At 41.2% G+C, this 23,015-nt stretch overlaps 1 protein-coding gene and 1 non-coding gene across 2 annotated transcripts; both read left to right on the forward strand.

The window, feature by feature from the left end:
- Positions 1-9,803: 9,803 nt before the first annotated feature.
- Positions 9,804-20,491, forward strand: GZMK (granzyme K). The gene is made up of 5 exons (XM_075542649.1): positions 9,804-9,867; positions 10,146-10,293; positions 17,544-17,694; positions 18,446-18,715; positions 20,330-20,491. The coding sequence occupies exons 1-5, from the start codon at positions 9,804-9,806 to the stop codon at positions 20,489-20,491; spliced, it is 795 nt and encodes a 264-aa protein (XP_075398764.1).
- A 2,106-nt stretch (positions 20,492-22,597) lies between these two features.
- Positions 22,598-22,720, forward strand: LOC142441652 (small nucleolar RNA SNORA26). The gene has a single exon (XR_012783012.1). It is a non-coding gene; the product is annotated as a small nucleolar RNA SNORA26 (small nucleolar RNA).
- Positions 22,721-23,015: the final 295 nt, after the last annotated feature.

The raw sequence follows: 23,015 nt of genomic DNA on the forward strand, positions 1-23,015 counted from the left end.
GCCGGCATGTGGCTGGATGAGAGAAACACGGCGCCTAGAGGCAGAACCTAAGGGTTTAAGAAGAGGCTGTGCCACCTGCTAGCTCTCTAGTCTCCAGCAAGTCCTTCATCTTCGGTTTTCTTATGCACAAAATAAAATTAATAGCACTCACCTCCCTTGAAACACAACGGAAAAGGCTTTATGATTTGTTTAAAAAAAAACAGTGTGAAAGTTAGTCTTTATTGCACAAAACACTGATAGGCATTGCATGCTTCCTAACAGTTCGAGTCACTTCTGCAGGACATGCATTACCTGCCTTTTAACCAGCCTTGCTGTGCTACAGCAGAGGACTGGGGAACCCCTGGTGGCACAAGCACTTTTGTGGCCGGTTGCCAAGTGGAAGGTGGGAAGCTGAACCCACCCGATGTTCCCAGGAAGGAAGGCTTAACAAACCGCTGCCACAACTATTATATTAAGAGATTGTAGTAAAATATTCTAAGAAAATCCTACAGAGTACAATTCTGCTCTGTGGCCTTTCAGGGTGTCGCTCATAGCAATCACCGTGATGGTGATGGGTGTGGTTTTATTTGGTCATGTGTCTACTTTACAACTTGAAAAAGCAGCTCCGGAGGGACATCAGCAGTGACAGAGATGACTTGCAAAATCACCAGGGTGTTTGATGGAACCAACAAATTGGGTTGATTAAGCCTGTGGCTTTTCTTCACCTGACTCCTCCTAGTCTCACCCTTTGTTCTCTCTGGCAGGAAGTCACCACTCCAGGAAGGTGTTGCTTCTGTTTATTTCAGAGAAAGAAAGCTTCACTGTTGCCACATCCCTGTGAAAAGAAGATATTTATCAAATGTTGTGCCCTGGCAGTACCTTTATTAAGTCACAGCTCTTTCAGGCCAGGCCAGTGGTTTGGTCTAACTTGGATGCTATGTAATATTGGACAGATTACTTAACCACTCTGAACCTGTTTCTTTAGTTGTTACCTAAATATAATATTTGACCTGTTGCTTCACAGATGGAAGGCATGAAAACATCTAAATGATGATGCACAGGGAATTTTGGAAATAAATCACTTTATTTATATAAGTCCCCCTCCATTAAAAAAAATCTTTTAAAGCCTTTAAGTCAATTCTGACTCATAAACTCACAAAAATAATACTACCTATTTTTGCTGTCCTGGAAAACAACAAATTTGTGAGCGTTTCTTGCAATCTGCCGTGCATACACGCTCAGGATTTCAACTTCTTTGTGAGGAAAAATCTCATATTATAGAAACTCACCAGCTGCTCTGCCAGAGAAAGCTTTCTGCTTCTGTAAAGATTTGCAGCCTCAAGTCAATGATGGTGAGTCGGTTTGGTTTAGTATGGTTTGATAGAATGCCTCTACTTTTAAAAAGGCAGAGTAAGATCAGTCACTCAATGTACATTCTGCTCAGTGTCCTTGGGAAATGATCAGTGTTCTGGTGCCTGATTTACCTACTGAGACTCACTTCACAAAGTTTGCACTAATGAGCCCTGCCCAGAGCAAGCCAAAGCTTGTAGCGTCCTGAGACTACCTATCATAGTGAAAGAGAAAGTGCTTTAGAAGACCTGGCAATATATTGTCATCTGTTCCTAAGAGAATGAAGACATGCAATCCTTGATATTTTAAAAGACATTGTTATTAAATCCCTGGGTAAACACATGGTCATTTCCAATTAAAAATAAGCAAACGAGAGACTCTGACTTAAAAATATTTTGCCAATGTTCTTTAATAACTATGAAATCTCCCAAAAATCCAATTAGGATGTAACCAAATTTGATCACATTTCAGGAAAATGGCAGGCCTGGGCCTAAGTTTGCTACAAAACATATGGGTCTCTCTGGATGATGTTCAGGCTTAGCTAAGCCATATTGTAAAACAACGTGATCTGTGCATGGCTCCATCAGTGTCCAAAAGGAAAAATTATGAAAAATTAAAAATGATAGGCATGATCTGTGCATGGTTCCACATCCCTGCATAATACATCAGTGTCCAAAAGGGAAAATTATGAAAAATTAAATATGATAGGCAAGATCTTCTGCCAAAAACAATTAAGCACTGTTTTCAACTAATGAGCACCTTTGCACACTCAACTTCATTGAGTTCTTAACGCTTGCATTTTTTAAAATTCTAAAAATTTTTTAAATGCACTGTTTACAACATGAGTTCAGATGTCGAACATCATTACCTCCAGAAATCAGTTTAGTATACACATATAGACAATGTGCTAAAAGCATAGGCCTGAAGCACCCCAAACACATCCTTTGTGTTTTTTTTAAATCATTTTATTAGGGTTCTTACAGCTTTTATCACAATCCACACATACTTCCATTGTGTCAAGCACATTTATACATATGTTGCCATCATCATTTTCAAAACATTTTCTTTCTACTTGAGCCCTTGATATCAGCTCATTTCCTCCCTCCCCCACCCTCACTCCCTCATGATAATTTATGAATTAAAAAAAATTATGTCTTACAACAACCGCTGTCTCCCTTCACCCACTTTTCTGTTGTCTGTCCCCCTGGGAAGGGGTTATATGTAGATCATTGTTATTGGTTCCCCCTCTCTCCCCCCACCTTCCCCTCCTGATATCGCTTCTCTCATTATTGTTCCCAAGGGATTTAGCTGTCCTGGATTCCCTGTGATACAGCTCTTATCTGTATCAGTGTACATCCTCTGGTCTAGCCAGATTTGTAAGGTAGAATTGAGATCATGATAGTGGGTGGGAGAAGGCATTAAAGGACTAGAGGAAATTTGTATGTTTCATCAGTGCTATACTGCACCCTGACTGGCTATCTCTTCCTTGTGACCCTTCTGTGAGGCGATGGCCAATTGTCTACAGATGGGTGCCACCCCATGCTCCCCTTCATTCACATTGGTATGATTTTTAGTTCTTAGTCTTTGATGCTTATAATACCTGATCCCATCGACAACTCATGAACACACAGGCTGGTGTGCTTTCATGTGGGTTTTGTTGTCTCTCAGCTAGATGGCCGCTTGTTTATCTTCAAGACTTTAAGACCCCAGACACTGTATCTTTTGAGAGTCAAGCACTATCAGTTTTCTTCACCACATTTGCTTAGGCAACCATTTTGTCTTTAGCCATCATGTTGGGAAGTTGAGCATCACAAAATACTGGGTTATTAGAACAAATTGTTCTGGTATTGAGGGAGTACTTGAGTGGAAGCCCAATGTCTACCTGCTACCTTAATACTTAACATATAAATATATGTACATAGATCTATTTCCCTATCATTATATATAAATATATTTACATATGTACATACCTGTATTTAGACCTCTATAAATGTCCTTTTCCAAACTAGTTCTTTCTTCTATTCCCTTTTATTTTCCTCTTGTCCCACTATCATGTTCGGCCTTCATTAGGGTTTCAGTAATTCCTCTCGGTTACATTGCCCTTAATCAAACCCCTCCAGGCATCCTATGCTCTCCTCGCCATCAATTTGTTCCCTTGCCCCTGTGTTTGTTGACACCCACTGTCCTTTCTCCCACCTCCCCATCTCCTGTGTCCCCCTGGAACTGTCGGTCCCATTGTTTTCTCCTCCAGATTGTTTATCCCACCTTTCCTATCCAGATAGAGTGCAGAGATAATAATAAGCACAAAAACAAGACAGAGCAAAACAACAACAACAACAAATGACAAAAACAGAAATAGTTCCAGGTCTGTTGGTTGACCTTTAGGAGTGTTTTCTGGTCGAGGCTGATGAGGTGCAACATCCTGGTCCCAAAGTCTACTTTTGGTATTTCCCGGGGACTTCATTGCTTTGCTCCACTTGCTGCTCTGTTGCACAACCTTAGTGTTTTGCCCCTGTGTGGTGGGATCAGATCAAGCACAATTACCTCACTGTGTCTCCAGTGTTGTTCCCCATAGTGCTATGGGTCAGTGAGGGGTCCTGTCTTCTGGTGGCACTGGCCCTATGGTCCTCTCTGTGCATTGGCTACTCACAGCAGGAATATCGTCCATGGGCCTTGGTGGGCCAGGATGTGTTCTACTCTCTGTCCTTCTCTGTTCATTTGCTCCTCTCTCTGTGCTCTGATCAGACATTCCCCTCTCCCTGAGCTGTAGCTTCAGTGCTGACCTCTGAAGTGAGTTCTTCTGGGAGCAGGGATGGAGGCAGATGACCACATAGTTGGGATTGGGGCTGGCCTGCAGACCTCTTTATTGGTTCCCTGCTTCATGCCAGTATGTTGCATTCGCATCTTGGTGCACTTGGTTGAAGTCTGGTTCCTTTCTCCCTCTCGTGTGGAGATATAAAGAATATACTCTCCTTGGGTGGATAAGTGTCCTATTCCCCTGCAACCAATGTCATCTTTCTTTCTTTCTTGTACCCTCATTTAAGTTTCCCTGGATTGGGTCTGGACCCTGCCATACTACCTGGACCTCACCCCAGGAATGTATGTATTTAGTAGCTTTTCCCCTATGCCCCTTAAGCTTACCTCAGTAGACTCATGTTGTACTCGTCCTTTTGTGCTTGTCTTACTTTGCTTAGCATAATTTCCTCCAAATCTTTCCTTGTGGTAATGTGCTTCATGTGTTCATCACTGCTTTTTAGGGATGTGTAGGACTCCATTATATGTATGTACCAGTTTTTTAATCCATTTGTCTATGGATGGAAATTTGGGTTGGTTCCAACTCCTTGCAATTGTGAACTGTGCCACGATGAACATTGAAGCCATGTGGCCATGGTTTGTTTTTGGCCCTTCTGGGTATATGCCCAGTAAAGGGATTTCTGGGTCGTATAGTGGCTTGGTTTCCCTCTGTTTTCGATATCACCAAATCAATGGACGAGAGTTCCTATATCACCACAGCCCCTCCAACACTTGTTACTTTCTTTTTTGAATTGGGCTATCTTTGAGGGTGGAGAATGTTAGGTGATATCTCATAGTTCTTTTAATTTGCATTTCTCTTATAGCTAAGGATCGGGAAAATTTTCTCATATGTTTATTGGTCATTCGGACTTCTGCCCTTGTGAAACTTCTGTTCAGGTCCTTTGACCCCCTCCTCAGTGGGCAATTAGTTTTTTTTTTTTCTTTTTGGAAGCGATAAGAGTATTGTAGATTTTTAGTAATAAGGTCTTTGTCTGATGTGTCATTGCTAAAGATGTTTTCCCAGTCTGTGGACTTTCTTATTACTCTCTTGATGAATTCTTTTCATGTACACAGGTGTTCTATCTTCAGTATATCCCACTTGTCAATTTGTGATTCGTCTGTATTTGTGTTCTTCCCTATTTCTGATAGCCTATGTATTCCCTGTGGCAAAGTTCTCAGGTTTTTCCCAATTCCCTCATTGATGGCCCTAATACTTTGGGGTTTTACCTCAAGGTCTGGGATCCACCTTGAGTTTATTCTTGTGCATGGAATGAGGTAAAGGTCTTCCTTCATTTTTCTGCAGGTAAATATCCACTTTTTCCAACACCGCTTGTTGATAATTTGGGGCCCTTGTCAAAGATCAGTTGTCTGTATGCTGATGATTTTATTTCTGGGTTTTCAGTTATTTTCCGTTGGTCTGAGTATCTGTAATTATACCAATACCATGCTGTTTTTCATTACTGTGGCTGTATACTAGGTGCTAAAATCAGGTAAAGCAAGCCCTGCCACTTTGTCCTTTTTAAGGAGTTCTCTGCTAATTCTGGGATTCTTTCCTCTCTATATGAAGCTGGTAATCAGTTTTTCCAATTCTGTGATGAAAGATGATGATAGTTGTATCAGGATTGCATTAAATTTATATAGCGCCTTGGGCAGAACTGATATCTTTACTATATTGTTTCTTCCAATCCACGAGCATGGGATCCTCTTCCATTTGTTGAGGTCGCTCTTGGTTTCTTTTAATAGTGTTCTGTAGTTTTCCTCATCCAAATCTTTCGGGGGTTTTAGTCAAGTATAACCCTAGATATTTCTGTTTGTTCTTGGTTATTGTGAGGGGTAACACCCTTTTGATACCCTCTTCTGTGGTCTTGTCCGAAGTATATAGCAATCCTAAAGACTTCTGTTTGTTGATCTTGTAGCCTGCCACTCTGCCAAACTCCTCTATTGCTTCCAGTACTCCCCTTGTGGAGCTTTTGGGATTTTCCATATATAAAATCATATCATCTGCGAATAACAATAGTTTCACCTCTTCCTTCCCCAGGCAAATACTTTTGATGTCTTTTCTTTGCCTTATGTTGTTAGCTAGACCCTCCAGTACAATGTTAAATAAGAGTGGGGGCAAGGGGCATTCTTGTCTGGTCCTCTTTTTCAGTGGGATTGTTTTCATCTTTTCTCCATTGACTGTTGGTTTTTCATATATAGCTTGTATTATATTGGGGGATTTTCCTTCCATTCCTATCTTCTTGAGTGTCTCAAACAGGAATGGTGTTGGACCTTGTTGAATGCTTTTTCCGCATCTATCAATATTATCTATTATGTGGTTCTTATAATTTTTATGTCAATGTGGTGATTATACTAATGGTCTTTCATATGTTGAACCATCCCCACATCCTTGGTATGACTCCCCCTTGGTCATGGTGACTTATTTGTTTTATATACTTGTGTATTCCATTGGCCAGTATTTTGTTAAGGATATTTGCATCAATGTTCCTTAGGGATATTGAGCTATAGTTCTCAATTCTTGTGGGATCCTTGTCTAGTTCAGGTATCAGAGTTACACTAGACTCATAAAAAGAGTTCAGGCGTTTGCTGTCTTTTTCTATGTTCTGGAAGAATTTGTGTAAGATTGGTGTTAGTTCTTCCCTAAATGCTTGGTAGAATTCTCCAGTGAAGCTACCTGGCCCAGGGGATTTTTGTTGTTGTTGGTAATCCCTTGATAACCTTGTCTATTTCTTCTATTGCTGTGGGTCTGTAGAGATTCTTGACATCCATCAGGGATAGTCTAGGGAGGGATTGTTTTCCCAAGTATTTGTCCATGTCTTCCAAGTTGTTGAATTCATTAGAGTACAGGCCTTTGTAGTACTGTATAATTATCCTTTTGATTTCATTGGGGTCCTTTGTAATATCCCCTGTTTCATCCCTCATCTTTTCTATTGAAATTTGTTCCATCCTTTCTTTGGCTAGCTTTGCCAATGGTGTGTCGATTCTGTTAATCCTTTCAAAGAACCAACTTTCACTGCATTAATTTCCCTTATAGTTTTCTTGCTTTACCTCTCATGAATCTCTTCCTTGATTTTTATTATTTCTTTTCTTTTGCTATTAGGATTGGCCTGTTGACTCTGCTCTAAATGCTGTAAATGTTGTGGCAGCATATCAACCATAAGTCTCTCTTCCTTTTTCATGTGTGCATGTATTGCTATCAGACTTCCTCTGATAACTGCCTTTGCTGTGTCCCAATGTTTTAGTACTTCATGTTCTCATTCTTGTTGGTTTCTAGAAATTTCCTAATTTCATCTCTAATCTGGGCCAGTACCCACGCCTTTTGCAATAGTTATGCATCCTCCAATTGTTTGCCCCTGTTTTCTTAATTGTTCTTTTGTTGAGTTCCAGCCCTATGGCATAGTGGTAAAAGAGCAAATATATATGATCGTGCTTGAATTTACACAGATTCCACTTGTGTCCCAGCATATGGATTATCTTCAAGTATGTGCTATGTGGTCTCAAACAGAATGTGAATATTTTTGCATTTGGGTGGAGAGCTCTGCCAATATCTATTAGGTCAAGTCATCTAATTATAATGTTTAGATCTGTTGCCTCTTTGTTAAGCTTCTTTCCCTGTGATCTATCTTTCTCAGATAGTGATGTATTAAAATCGCTTACTACACTTGTTCAGCCTGTGATTTCCTTTTTCATCTTTTGGGGTGTTTGATTGATGAATTTCCTGGGTCTCTCATTGGGCACGTATATATTTATTAAGCACACTAGTTTTTGGTCTACTGTTCCCTTTAGCATTATATAGTTCCCTCCTTTTCTATTGTTATGGCTTGTACTTTGTGATTAATTTCATCCAATGTTAGTATTGCAACCCCTGCTTTTTTTAAATTGCCATTTGCTTGGTATATTTTCCTCCAGCCTTTGATTCTCAGCCTATTTTTGTCTGTAATCTTGAGATGTGTCTCCTGTATGCAGCAGATCGACAGGTTGTGTTTTCTCAGCCAGTCTGCTAGCCTTTGTCTTTTAATGCCCAAGTTCAGTCCATTGATATTCAGGGTTAATACATCCATTTATGGACTCTGTTATGTCATCTTGCACCTTTTGTGTTGGGTGTTTTCCTACCTCCCTTTCTTATCAGTGTGGTGTGCATGTGCATGTTTGAGCCAATGCTATCTCGGAGGCTGTTTGCTCTCTGTTTCCCTCTGGATGGAGTTCTCTTATTTGTGCTCTGTGAGTGTTGTTCTTCTGCCTATACTGGGTTGGCAAGGATCTTTGTTAGGGCTGGGTTGTTTTTTTTTTTTTTAAACATATTCTTTCCGTTTTTCCTTCTCTGGAAAGACTCTTACTTCTCCATCTATCTTGATAGAAAATTCGACTGGATAGAATGTACTTGTGTTTGTATTTTTTTCCTTCAATTTTTGCAAAATGTTACTCCATTTTCTCCTCTTCTTCATAATGTCCACTGATGGGTCTGAGCATATTCTTCTTGGTGTGCCTTTATATGTGACTGTTTGTTTTTCCCTAGCTGCTCTCAAGATTTTCTCCTTTTCCTCAAAGTTGGATTGTTTAGCTAGTGTATGCATTGGTGTCTTCTTGGGATTCAGTCTAGCTGGTGTTCTTTCAACCTCCTGAACGTTTGCATGGTTTTCATTCATTAAGCTGGGAAAGTTTTCTCCTGAAAATTCTCTCACTATTTTTGCCATTGGCTTCTTTGTGTGACTTGTTCCGGCAATCCAATTATGCTAATGTTGTTCCTATTCATAGCATCATACATGACTCTCGGGTTTTCCTCAGCTTCTCTGATTATCTTTTTTAACTGTCTTTTCCATTTGTTGAAGTCTGCCTGTTTGTCCTCCAGGTCACTGGTGTGATTCTATGTCCCCTCAAGTCTGTTGGTGAAGTCTGTGAATTTGCTACTGGCTTTTGTTTTCTTTTCCCTTAGGTCTTGTATGTCCCTTTAACGAGTGGCCTTTAACTCCTCTACTGTTTCCTCCTTTTTCTGTATTGCTTCCCTCATATCTTGTATGACTCCAAGCAGTGCTTCCCTCATATGCTGCATGACTCCAAGCAGCATTCTGAAGATTTTTTCCTGTGGCAGTTCAACATCTGCTACTTCTATACATGTCGTTAGGTTCAGGACTTCTTCAAACATTGCCTCTTAGTTCTAGCTTGTTGTTTTGGTGTTGTTGTTGTTGAAGTTATTGGTACTGCTTGCTGTTTGTGTGTCATTTTAGAGGAGCCTGACACCATTTTCCAAAGAATCAAAGAGCACTGGGCTCTCTCTTTGGGAGACTCCTAGGAATACTTCTTCAAACTAACTGCAGCTAGCTGCACTAGGGGTCAGGCTACTGATTTATCTTCCTGTGGTTTCACTCTTTCCCTAGCCAACCAGTATTTTGTTATTTTGAGGGAAAGTTGGATGGTCCTCTCTGGGGATGTTGGTCAGGTGGTTGTGAGCCCAAGAGGATGGTGCTGCATTGGATGATCTCACATGAAGCTGTGGTGGTGTGGCCTACGGCAGCTTGAAGCTCCTCAGAGGGCTCAAACACACTCTTAAACCACGGTGTGAAACAACAGCTGTGGTAAAGAAGTTAGCATTCACCAAGAGCAAAACCCTATCTTCAGAGCCTTCTTCCTTTGCTAATAGGTCAGAGTGCTTAATGTGGGCTTCTTAAATCTTCATTATTAAAATGGCCAGATTTGCTTCTTTTTCCTTATTCTTCATAATAGTTGGTGCTTCTATGACTCCAGAGGGTGAGTATCTCTTATGCCTATTAATTTAATCATTAAGCAAATTTCTAGTGAGCATAGTGTAGAATTATAGATAGAAAATGCCTTTGTCCAGCTGTGTCAATGTTTTTGAGCTCTAAAGTGTTATGCATTTGTTGATCAGTAAAATTCTAGTAACAACTATTGGGTGACTATTGGGTTTTTCTATTGCCTTTGAAAATAAAACAGTAATGACCATCAGAAGAATTCAATGACACAATCTGTTTAGGTCCCTCATGGTAAATCTGTTGATTTGCTTGTAGGTTTCAACATGGAAATTATTGGAGGTAGAGAAGTGCCACCTCATTCTCAGCCTTTTATGGCCTCCATCCAGTATGGTAGAGACCATGTGTGTGGAGGAGTTCTGATCCATCCTCAGTGGGTGCTGACAGCAGCCCACTGCCAGTCTCAGTGAGTACCCTTCACTTTTCTCATAGATGATTTTTCCCAGCAAGGTGTCCCTTGCCCCGGAGGACTGGGATATCTTTCCATATGTTACTTTCTGAGACAACCCACTAGCCTCAGTGAAGTCCTATGAATAATGCCAGGGCAACAGTGACAGGAACAATGGAAGTGGCAGCTTTCCTCACCGTGCTGCTTGTGACAAAATCAGGCAGCCTGAATTTGCAACGCGCTGCTCATCGTCCCCCTTTTACAAGAGCTTCACGGGGCTCTGAGGATACAAAGGTGTCCATTTAAATGTTCTAGTATGCTTGGCACATAATATGTACAAATAAATTGCAGTCCTTATTGTTACTGATGTACCCGGTGGCACAAATGGTTAGCCACTCAGCTGCTAACAAGTAAACTGGAGATTTGCTTCTCCCCAGGGGTGCTTCAGAAGAAAAGCCTGGTGATCTACATCCTCAACAAATAAAATAGCCTTTGACAACTCTCTGGAGAACAGTTCTGCTCCAACACCATGGGGTGGTCATGAGGTGATTCAGTGGCAGCTGGTTGGTTGGGATTTGCTGTTATCATTATTATCATATATGTAAGAAGCTGCTTTGCTAAAGGGTTTTCCAACTCCTGGTGGGTTTAATCACATTAGGATCTCTGGTGATGGATAGTGGTTACTAGTTGGCCTGCTAAGAGCAAGGTCAGCAGTTTGAAACCACCAGCCTCTCTGTAAGAGAAAGATGGGGCTTTCTACTTCTGTAAAAAACTGGGTTGACTTGCTTCTTCACATCCCTTTAGTGTGATTGTCCCATCTTAATGGTGAAATTGAAGTACAAATAGGAAGCCTATAAATGACAAGAATTTCTCTTTTGTTTTTAAATAGCAAGTCACTGACTCCCAATTTAATATACTGATGTTATTTAAATGAGTTCCATCTGTTCCATCACATCTACCCTTCTCCCTAGAATACCTGTCACCTTAGGGCTAGCCTGACTGATGGTGACCATCAGTGAATATTCACTAAATATACTTGTATATATTCACATCTTCAAATTCAGTTCTAGTATCTGTTAAATTGGACTATAACCTTGAAAAGCATACTCAACAAATTCTGGCTGGAAAGAAAGAAATAAGTCAGAGGACTTTGGGAGTGGAGGGTGCTAAGCCTAAAGCATGGTGAATGAAGTCTTTCACAAACCATAATGTGCAACCTGCAGTTCAATTTTTTGGTTAAGTTTAATTTTTAAAATTTGTTAAGTTAACTTGACTCAGTAGCTATGCATTCTCAAATTGTAGAAAAGAAGTGATTTTTTAAAAGACAGGCAAGAAGTCTTAGAATTAAAAAATATATATCATTTTATATGGCTGGCATATAAAGAAATCTAATATGTGTGGATCAAATTTCCTCTACAAGGCACTTGGGTGTACAAATATAGAGAGATAAGTGTGTGGAAAAATATTAAAACTCCATGAAATTCAAAATATTTATGAGCTTGTTCAATGGTGGCTTCCCACAAATGTATTCCTAACCTCTTGTGGGAATATTTTACTACTCCCACTCCTTGCCAGGCCTCTCTTGCAAGAAAATGATAAAGTGAGCTAAACTTGGCATGATCCATCCATCCACATGGTTACTCTTGACCCCTTTGTTAATTGCCTGTCAGTTATATACTGACACCACAAAAAGCTTCCTGTAGAACCTTATTTTATCGGTTCCATTTTTTAAAAAGAAGAAAGTAATTAATGTAACAGTAAAATATTTAAAAACTCTTTTCTTCCAACATTTTTATTTAGCAGAAACAAAACAGCCACCAGCTAGTGTCCTCACTACTGTCCCAACTTTCTCTCAAGTCTTACCTCAATTAGTCTTCGCTCAAGTCCTACCTCCGTTAGCACTTCCTCTCTCTTCCACCGGTCTAACAAGTTATGTGATAGAAGCGTCCACAGCCTGATCTAGACAAGCTCTCTCCATTTTCCAGTCACACAAGGCCCCCAGAGACTAAGAGTTCAAAGCATAGGTCTTGGAGTCCCACTGAGTTTTCGTTGTGCCGGGGTTTGTATCCTGGAAACACCTCTTCAAATCTGTCAGGTCTTTTCAAGTATGTTTATTCACTTGAGCCTCAATTTCCTCTTCTACAGAATGCAGATAATCCTAAGACCTATTGCACAGGGATGTTATGAGGTTTAAATGAGATGAGGGTCAAAATGCTTAGCATGGAAACTGTTATTTGGTATTGTTATTATTTAATCTTTCTGGGAAATTATTAGAGGAACTAATCTGACAATCCAATGTGTGCTAATCCCTGCCATGAAGTCCATTCTGGCCCGTGCAGTAACCCTGTATGCTGGAGTACAACAGTGGCATAGTGTTCCCAAGGCTATAAATCTTGACAGAAGCAAACTGTCTCATCTTTCTCCCTCAGAGCAACCAATTAACTGACTCACTGTCAATTGAGTCAATTTTAACTCGCAGCAACCCTACAGAGCAGAGTAGATCTGCCCCTGTGGGTTTTGAGACTATGTTGGTTTGGTTTTTCACTTTAATGTTCTTGCTCTTTTTTTTTAATTGAGCTATGATTAACATATCATATAATTCAATAGTCTGATCATTTCAAGAAAGGCTGTGCAATCATCTCCACAATCAACTTCGGAATCTTCTCTATTTTCTTTTACACACTGATGTTCATTCCCCCTTCTCCCCATCCTCCACGTCCCCAGGTAACTAGCAATTCTGTTACAATCTGGAATTCCAACCATCCCAGTTTCCCTATACAGATAAGAATGCAAGACAGAAAGCCCTGATAGCATAGTGATTATGCACTGGGCTGCTAACTACAACCTCAGCAGTTTGAAACCACCAGCCTCTCCACAGGAGCATGGTGAGACCCTCTACTCCAGAAAAGAGTTAAAGAAACGCACAGGAGCAGTGCTACCCTGTCCTACTACTGTACAAGACCTTAAAGAGTTAAGGTGTTGAAAAGGAAGATTAAGGTGCACCTGAACCAAGCCATGGTATTTTCAGCTGTTTCATATGCACATGAAAGTCGGACATTGAATAAAGAAGACTGGAGAAGAATTGATGCATTTGAATTTTGGTGGTGGTGAAGAATATTGAAAGTACCATAGTCTGCAGCTCTGTCTTAAAAGAAGTACAAACAGATCTGTCTTAAAAGAAGTACAGCCGGAGTGCACCTTAGGGGCAACAATGGCAACACTTCACCTCATGTACCTTGGACATATTGTCAGGAGGGAGCAGTCTCCGTAGAAGAAGACCATGCTTGATGGAGTGGAAAGGCATCAAAAGACAGGAAGACCTTCAACCAGATCGATTGGCACAGTGACTGCAACAACGGGCTCAAACATAGGACCAATTGTGAGGATGGTGAAGAACTTGACAGTGTTTCATTCTGTCGTGCATAGGGTCACTATGAGTCAGAACCCACTCAAGAGCACCTAACATAAACAAACAAGCATTATACCCATTGTTCTGCTCTGTATGCAATTCTGTTCCAAATAAACCCAGGAGAGGACTAAGGAGACTATATTTTAAGCAAACACCTCTAGGTGGTTCCAAGGCAGGTGGTCTCTTGATCACACATAGAGCAACACTGCACTGCACAGGTGTCAGACCCTGATGTTATTTCTCCTGCTGCATGCAATTTCAGACCTGAGTTAGTTTAGGAGATGGGATCCTAGAACTCTGGTAATTCCAGGTACCCTGACGGTAGAAAAGCTGACTTTTGCACTATTGTCATACAGATTCCAGATAAAGAGATTCCAGAAATGGAAATTTCAGAAAACATTCAACATCTGCTTTGGTTGTTTTTGGATTAGTGTGTTCCAGTGAGGGGAAAAAACTAACCAAAACATTTCAAAGTCCATAACCAGTCAAGGAAATTGGTCAAATATGAAGGAAAACCAATCATTTGCTCAGCCACACCCTCCATCAAAATCTGTGTTCCGTGTCCGCCTTCCCATTCATAGTCCATAGCCTTCCACTGGTGGATGATCTGACGTGGATCCAACTTATTCTGCTAGAGTGTGAGGCCGTGGAGATTTCATATCAGCCTAATCTTGTCCATCAGAACTGACTCAGCAGCACCTAACCACAGCAAGACTCCATTTTGATTTAAATCAATCCTAGGGATTCCAATTCACGCCCTAGGAGAAATTCCATCCCCAGCCCGATTTTGCAATAGTCAAACTTTTCAACAAATAGAGTTGAAATTGCTAAAATGAATTATTTTGTTTTAAACCCAAAAAAGAATATTTCCAGAAAGTCACAGCTTTACCAGCTCCACTGCCAACAAGTGCTCATTCCCCCAAACCCAAAAGAATACAGAGCATTTCAGCCGATGTGAGTCATGAAATGGTCCTTTCGCCTCTATTGTCCCAAGCCGAGATCTAGAACTATCCGATGAACAAGAGTAGCATTCGGCTCATACTTTCGGTCATTTTTTTTTAATTCACAATTGCATATAAAAACCTCAACCCACAAACTCCAGTATTTAACAAACATAACCTTATTTATATTTAGATAACTTATCACAATTTGCTATAAACACACTCTTGATCAATTAAGATTTTACCTGTTTCTTCCTACAAGTTCTGATATTCTTTCACCAGGCTGAGGTCTGCAAAGACGGAGGGTAAGATTGGGTGGAGCAAGGTTGTTCCTTAAAGTCAACCATTCATGCAGGTGTCCACTCGGAGCTCTGTCAAACTCCTAATTTTCAGTCCTTGGTCCAGGGAGGTGAACTTGGAGATGGTCTTTCTTCCTGTGGCTCCATGATCTTCTCCACCATTTCTACTTCCCGCTGGGGAATTTGGAGATAATTCTGCTGCTTCCATTTCACCTTACAGTCCAGGAGTCTTGGTGAGGTCACCTGTGACCTTGACAATTTGACCTTACTCTGCAATGACCACTCCCTGTGTGAGGCTTACTGCCTCTGAAATACTCAAGACTCAGGCTCTGAGACCTGAGACATCGTGCTATGTTGTGTTCTCTCCATCACTGGACCATTGTCCCACAGTTCCCTGGGAATCTCTTTCTGGGGAAGCCTACTGTCATTTCACCTTGTGAAGACTCAGTCCCCTTTGTTTTAGAAAGCTTGAAGGCAATAAGGAAAACCCCACTTCTGAAAAAACTTCTCTTTTCCTTGCTTTCTGTCAGTAAACAGCCTTCCACAGAGGCAGTGACACAGAAGCAAAGAGTGAAAGAGAATCATCCATTCATTCAACAACTATTTATTGATTACTCTATATCAGGAACGATGATAGTCCCTAACCTGAGGATACAACAGTCAGAAGATAGACAAAATGGTCCACCTCTAAGGAGCTTATGTTTATCAGGAAGAAAATAATTTATTAATATTTTGAATATTTTGTTCTATACATGAGTGGTTTGAATAAATGTTTTATTGATATTTGCTTTAGGGATGCTATCTACCACAAAAGCTTAAAATCTTTCATTCTTTTTATGACAATGGTTTTCCAACTTGCCTAAGTGGTGAAATCATTTAGAATCCATTGTGGTCTTTGCTGTGATCATATATTTAATTCTATAATATTATCAGAACCAGCTTATGGAGTTATGAGATTATGGTTCATATGTAAATACATTCATAGGGAAAATTAATAGATTAAATCACTAAACTGCTATTTTTATTCATTTAAATGGTTGAATAGCAGAAATTTCATATGGTTCAACTAGTTGTTTACCTAAATCAAAATAAATTATTCCTTTTTTTTTCTATTTCTTATTCTGATGTCTACTAACCAATCCATTTAGAAGAGGTAAAATATGGCTTAGCAAAAATAACGGATGGAAATGAGATAATGGGTAGAACTTTCTCAATTTACCACTTGGCAAAGATGCCCTTTGTTCAATTTAAGGAAAAAATTTACCATATTTCAGTTATAGATCACAAGTATTACACACACACACACAAATTAGCTAAAGAATAACACTAAAAACAAAATCTATGTGACAAATAATGCTACTGCTATTCTAAGATAGTTTACTTGGTTATCTAAAATGTATGCTGGGCAGGTAGATGCTATTGCACTACACTGAGGGGTGGCAAAAAAGAAGATGGCCCTGGACAGGATGGAGTGACACAGTGGCTGCAACAGTTGGCTCAAACATAACACTTATGAGGATTGAGCAGGAGGACAGTGAGTCTTGAGTCATTGTACAGAGGGTCAGTATGATTCGAACTGACTGGCAGGCACCTAACAAGTCACCAGAGAACACTGGGTTGCCAGACCTAAGCCTAAAATGGTATTTTTATATTTGCTCATCTTGGTTTATATATTTTTTGAACAACTCCCTTTGATATTATAAATTCATTAGATAATTAAACCAATTTTTATAACCTGATTAGTTAGTAAGAAATTTAGGGAGAATTTATCACAACTCTGTCAACTCATTATGGATGCTTGCATTAGAAAGCTTCCCCAGAAGTTTTCCATCTGCTTCAGGCTAGCTCAGCTGCAGCATCCTCTGCATCTCTAGACAGAGCTTTTCAGTCCAGTTAAGCTGTTCAGCGAGGAACCCTGATAGCATACTGGGTTGCACTTTGGGCTGGTAACCACAAGGGCAATAGTTTAAACACACCAGCTGCTCTGAGGGACAAAAACAAGGCTTTCTACTCCTATAGAGACTTACAGCTTTGAAAGCTCTAGGGAGAAAGAGCTGCTGTGACTTGAAGTTGACTCAATGACAGTGACTTTGATTTGGTTGTTGGTAAGCTGTTCAGAGCCCCTGCATGGTGCAAACACATGCAACTGCTGACCAAAAGGTTGGAGGTTCAAGCCCACCCAAAGGTACCTTGGAAGCCAGGTCTGGGTGATCTACTTTGGAAAAATCATCCATTCAAAACTCTGTGGAACACAGTTCTACTCCGATTGACGTTAAGTCACAGTAAGGCAGAAATGGCTTGATAACAACGGCTTTATTTGGTTTGGATTTGGTTTAGGCTATTCAAGCTTTAACTTTATTCTGATACTCCATGTTCTCAGAGTCCTGATTTCTGAACTATGCAGCCTGGAAACGCAGATATTTCATGTAAAAGAATGTTTTCTCTGGGCCTTCCCATCACTGTGCAAGAACATCCTGGAAGGTGCAGGCCCGCCCTGGGGAGTAGGCCTCATGTCTGGTCATGCATGTTGAGCAGAGCACAGCACAGCCTATGCTGCATCTTCCACTTTGGTGTCTCTCTCCTCGAGGCTGACTTCAGCTGATCTCTTTGCTTTTGTAGGTTTGCCAACAGTCAGTCTCTCAAGGTGGTTTTAGGAGCCCACTCTCTCTCAAAGAATGAGGCCTCCAAACAAATATTTGAGGTCAAAAAACTTGTACCTTTCTCAAGATTTAAAACAGATCTGATATCAAACGACATCATGCTGATTCAGGTATGCAGCGTCACGCTCATTCCACTTCTACAATGTTCTTGTTCAATAGTCCTCAGTTAGGGAGACCATGCACACACAATGATTTCACTAGCATCCTCCATTGTTTGAGGGAATTGTGGCTTATTCTGGGTCCACCGACTGCTTGCAAAAGAACATAAATTCATCACGTATGCCTCAAGGCTGTGTTGGTACGAGGGTAAGCCATTTTGATCCTCTCCTACATGGGAGAAGAACATCTCAGTCTACACATTGAAAGTCTTTCTCACAGATGTTTTTCCCATTATCAAGTGGAAAATATAATAGTAATTTATACATCAGAGCCAACCAAGTGAATTCAAGGGCTCAGCAGTGAGTTACAACTTAGTCTAGACCATATTTAGTCTAGTCCAAACTTAGTCTAGACCATACTCAAGGGTCCTATCCAGCAGGAAATAGCCCAGCTCTCAAAGTCATGAACTATGGATGCTATTCCATAGAAACTATCCAATGCGGGGCAAAGGCCACGGTGCTTGAGACTGGGCAGAATTCCTGCTCGGCACAAGCTTTTCCCCTAACCACCACTAAGCTCTAAGGAATAGAGAGCCTGTTACGCAAAGCAGCAAGCACAAAGGCAGCTGCAGGCTACCACCAAAGTAGATTTGAGACAAAGGCTGCCCTCCTGGGACAGAGAGACCACACATACAGCATTCAGGGTAACAGCAAAATCCTAGTGAGGACAAATGATCAATTATTCTTTTTGTCCATCTGTCAGCTTCACAGGGCCGTGAAACTCAACAAGAATATCCAGCCGCTCCACCTAACATTCAAAAATTATATTAGACCTGGAACTAAATGCCAAGTTGCCGGCTGGGGAACCACCAACCCAAATTCGGTTCGCCCCTCAGATACTCTGCGGAAGGTTGCTGTTACGATCATAAGTCGGAAACTCTGCAACAGTCAAAGCTATTACAACCACAAACCTATTATAACCAGAAACATGGTGTGTGCAGGAGACGCCCAAGGCCAAAAGGATTCCTGCTGGGTAAGAGTCTGGGACCAAGAGCCCTGGTGGCACAATGGCTGAGAGTGCAGCTGCTAACCGAAAGGCCAGCAGCTCAAACCCACCAGCTGCCCCATGGGCTGGGGTGGGGGTGAGGGAGGGTGTGGCAGTCTGCTTCTGTAAAGATTTACAGCCCTGAGAATCCCGTAGAGCTCTTTGAGTCTGTTCTGTACGGTTACTAGTGTCCAAATCGACTCTATAGCTATAGATCTGGTTTGGGGAGGGAACCGCTATATTCAGAGTCTTTGGCACCCTTGAAACAGGCAGCTCACAATACAGTCAAGGCTTCACACAACTTGATTCTCCCTTCCTCCACAGCAGCATCTATTGCTCCTCATTCCCCAATATAGATGAGTCCTAAGAATCCACCCAGTACCAAATGGGCACTCATTAAATGTTTGTTAATGAGACTAGTAGACTATATCTGAATATAGTAGACTATATCTGAGTATTCACAGCCTGCCTATGCGAAGTGTTACCCTCCTGAGAAAATCTACCAACCCCTCAGTTCTCTAGAGATGACTAGAAGATAGCATAACTTATCCATAAGGAGCAACTGGGGAGGTCTCATAATACTCAAATGGCAAAAAAAAAAAAAATTTAAAAAGCAATCACAGTAGAGAAAATATATAATCCCTGCCATAAAGGTGTGTGTGTGTATGTGTGTGTGTGTGTGTGTGTGTGTGTGTGTCTTTTCTGCCAGGCTCAACGGCCACTTGATTTGAGGTCTGTGAACACAAAAATGAAATTTAAAATTTTAAAGGTGCATTCATCATAATGGGTCATTTTAAACTTGACTCCATTCATTTTTCAACTAACAAAGTTCATGGTCACTGATGACCCCAGGAGTATCTGTGTTGTGCCTGGATGAGACCGATTAACCCACACACAACTTTAACTAAAGTTAGTAAGCCTTTATTAGCTGGCGGTCATGGGGTGACTAGAGCCTAATTCTCCCAAGACCCTGCATGATTAAAATGGGAAGGTTTTATAGTCAGGAAAAAGTAAGGAGAAAAAGGGAAACCTGAACACAAAGGCATAGGGTCCAGGCAGCAACCCAATGTATGGGTAAAAGGGGAACCTGAAGCAGGGTTATTATCAACAATTTCTAAAATAAATGGCAAAAGCTCAGCAATTACAGGAAACAGCAGTTACAAAGGGAATTACAGGATTTTAAAGTTGGCCGTACTTAGGTAAGTATAAAATGGCTATACTCAGGCTAATTAATACAATATGGTTACATTGAGGTTAATTGTGGTGGGTTACTATATCTACATATGAGCACATAGGTCTAAACACGGTAGAACAGAGACATAGACATGGACATAGAGTCATGGACAGAGATGATTGATAGATAGATAGATAGATAGATAGATAGATAGATAGATAGATAGATAGATAGATAGATATAGACTCTCCAGTTATTGAGCAAAGACATAGGGCCCATACTGACCCAAAGCCTATACTGGGCACTCTACAGAACACACATACACACTCAAACCAAGTACCCAGAGAATGATTGTTTTAATTATCAACAGGTGCATAGAAAGAGCTCAATAGCATTTGAACAAGCATCTGCCTTTTTCTTCTTTCCAGGGTGACTCGGGTGGCCCACTGGTCTGTAAAGGTGTCTTCAGTGCCATAGTCTCTGGAGGCCATAAATGTGGTCAAGCTAAGAAGCCTGGAGTCTACATTCTACTAACCAAAAAATATCAGCCGTGGATCAAGAGAAATCTTGCCCCACATCATGCAAGATAAGATCTCAAGTAATGTTCTTGGGTCCATTTGCTGCTCTTCTTCTTTCCTAATGTGCTGTACAGGCCACCTTGACCTTTAGATGTGGTTGGTTGTAGTTGAAGAGGGGTCAGCTGGTGTCTAGTTCTTCTGCTTCATATGGATTTTATTTCGATGGATGAATTGAAACAAAATATGTATGAACTAAAAAAGTTGTTTTAACATGTATGAACTGCAGAATGTAAAACTAATGATGTGGTCTGCAAATCTTCACCTAATTCAAAATAAAGTGTTTAAAAAGATTGATTTTGTTTGAAGAATCAAGTTTTTTCTATCACTGATGTAGGAGGGGTTAACCCATCCTCCTAAAAAAGGTGGGGAAGTTCTGTTGTGTAGAGATTTGGTACACATTTTTCCCACTACGCGAGCATCAAGCGTGCACTGGGTAAGTCTTGAGATCTTGAGAAACAAATTCATAGACGCACTCATGTTTATAAGAAAGAGTTTTATACACAAGAGCAGTTAAACACTGAGAAAACATCCCAGCCCAGTTCAGATCAAGTCCATTAGTGTGATATTAGCCCCTATGTCTGATACCAACCTATAAAGTCTTCTTCAGACTCACAAAACACATGCAATAACGCCAAATGCAGGATAATCACAGGCCCGTGGGTGCAAAGTCTTGTGGATCCCGTGGCGGTAGAAGCATCTAAGTGCTAGCAGGGGTCTCCACGTGGCTCCTCCAGTTCCCAGGGCATGGGGTCTATCAGCATAGAGCCATGTGTCTTGTCATTAGAGCGTCTCCAAGGGAGTGAGTCGATAGAGTCTCTCCTGCCTCCAAGGAGGAAAATCAGGATTTCCCAGGATCCTCAGGAGAAAGCCATGCCCACACAGAGGTCTCATTGTCTATATCCTGGCTAGACTCTACCCCTACACTCTTAATCCTCAAAATGACACCAGAGTATGTAACTACCACATACACCCAGTAGGCTCTCTTGGGAAGGTTCTCTCCAGTCACGGTGAATTTTTCTGTAAAAGCAGATTCACTCAGACCTCGTTTTTTGTGATGTCTGGTTTAAGAAAACAGTGTGTGGCTGTGACATTTTGTTTCCTGCTCAGGAAAAATGCCGCAGAAACTGTTGTGATGTTGAACACACTTACAAGGAGAGCGCTATGGAAAAATCTCAAAAGCAGTTTTCTCATTTCAAAAAAAGGTGAAATGTTGACTGAGGACAAACCATGGTCTGGACTTCTGTCAACTTCCCGAAAGGACTTTAGTGCATTTGGAGTTCATTCCACCAGGTCAGACTATTAACCAAGCTTTCTATTTAAAGCAGTGATTCTCAACCTGTGGGTCGCAACCCCTTTGGGGGTTGAATGACCCTTTCACAGGGGTCGCCTAAGACCATCAGAAAGCACATATTACCGATGGTCTTAAGAATTGATACACCGCTCCTCTATCCGTCTCCAGAAGGGTCTGCCCACATGTAGATACACCCCCATACAAGTACCCAGCATGATGACATCATCACGCCAACCTATCACATACACCCCATACACATACAGGTGAATGTAACAGGGTAGGCGCTATAATGTACTTTTGTGGACCAGTCACACTTGTATAGAGAGCAGCTATTATGTAGAGAGCAGCTACTGTGTATAGAGCAGCTACTCTGTTAAAAGCAGCTACTGTGTTGAAAGCATCAGTATTGGAGGTAAAATGACACTTCGTGAATTATAATTAAAATTACAGTTATGAAGTAACAATGAAAATGAGTTTATGGTTGGGGTCATCACCACATGTGGAACTGTATTAAAGAGTCGCGGCATTAGAAAGGTTGAGAACCACTGATTTAGAGGTTCTGAAAAGATAGCATCACAGTGTGCACCAGAAAAGGCCTGATTTGTGGCAGGTGGGAGACTGGTTTTGCCCCCACAACAATGCACCTGCTCACACAGCCATTTCAGTGCGCCAGTTTTTGGCAAAGATAGCATGCCTCTCTTGCCCCATGTACCTTACTCACTTGACCTCCCTCTGTGTGACTTATTGTTGTCACTGTGAATGAAGAGGGGCATGAAAGGACAGAGATTTGGCAATGCAGAAAAGTTGAAGGGACAAAAAGGGAGGTGCTGCCCTTTTAAGGTTGCTGCGGTACTTTAAGAGACTAACACAGAAGGTTAAAGCAAGTCTCCATAAAACCCAGAGACGAGGTCAGTAGAACTCCTCTTTGGATCCTATCTGGAATCACAACTGAAAGAAAAAAAAAGGGAGGTGCTGTCAGCATCTGAAAAGAGTTTGAAAATTGAGTTTGAAAACTGTTTCCAATCCAGGGTGGATGATACCTTCAGGACCAAGGGTGTGAGGGACGATGCTGGGAGAGTGGAGGGTGAGTGGGTTGGAAAGGGGGAACTGATTACAAGGATCCACATGTGACCTCTTCCCTGGGGGAGGGACAGCAGAGAAGGGGGGAAGGGAGACTCCGGATAGGGCAAGATATGACAAAACAACGATGTATAAATTACCAAGGGCATATGAGGGAGGGGGGAA

The sequence above is a fragment of the Tenrec ecaudatus genome, chromosome 2, assembly GCF_050624435.1.
Source record: "Tenrec ecaudatus isolate mTenEca1 chromosome 2, mTenEca1.hap1, whole genome shotgun sequence".
NCBI classification, from domain to species: Eukaryota; Metazoa; Chordata; class Mammalia; order Afrosoricida; family Tenrecidae; genus Tenrec; species Tenrec ecaudatus.

What these genes read in the sequence shown, in the direction of transcription:
- GZMK (XM_075542649.1), top strand. Translation starts at nt 9,804, where the DNA reads ATGGCCAGATTTGCTTCTTTTTCCTTATTCTTCATAATAGTTGGTGCT. An exon ending in TGCTTCTATGACTCCAGAGG is followed by an intron (nt 9,868 to 10,145) that starts GTGAGTATCTCT and finishes ATTTGCTTGTAG; the next exon opens with GTTTCAACATGGAAATTATT. An exon ending in ACGACATCATGCTGATTCAG is followed by an intron (nt 17,695 to 18,445) that starts GTATGCAGCGTC and finishes TCCATCTGTCAG; the next exon opens with CTTCACAGGGCCGTGAAACT.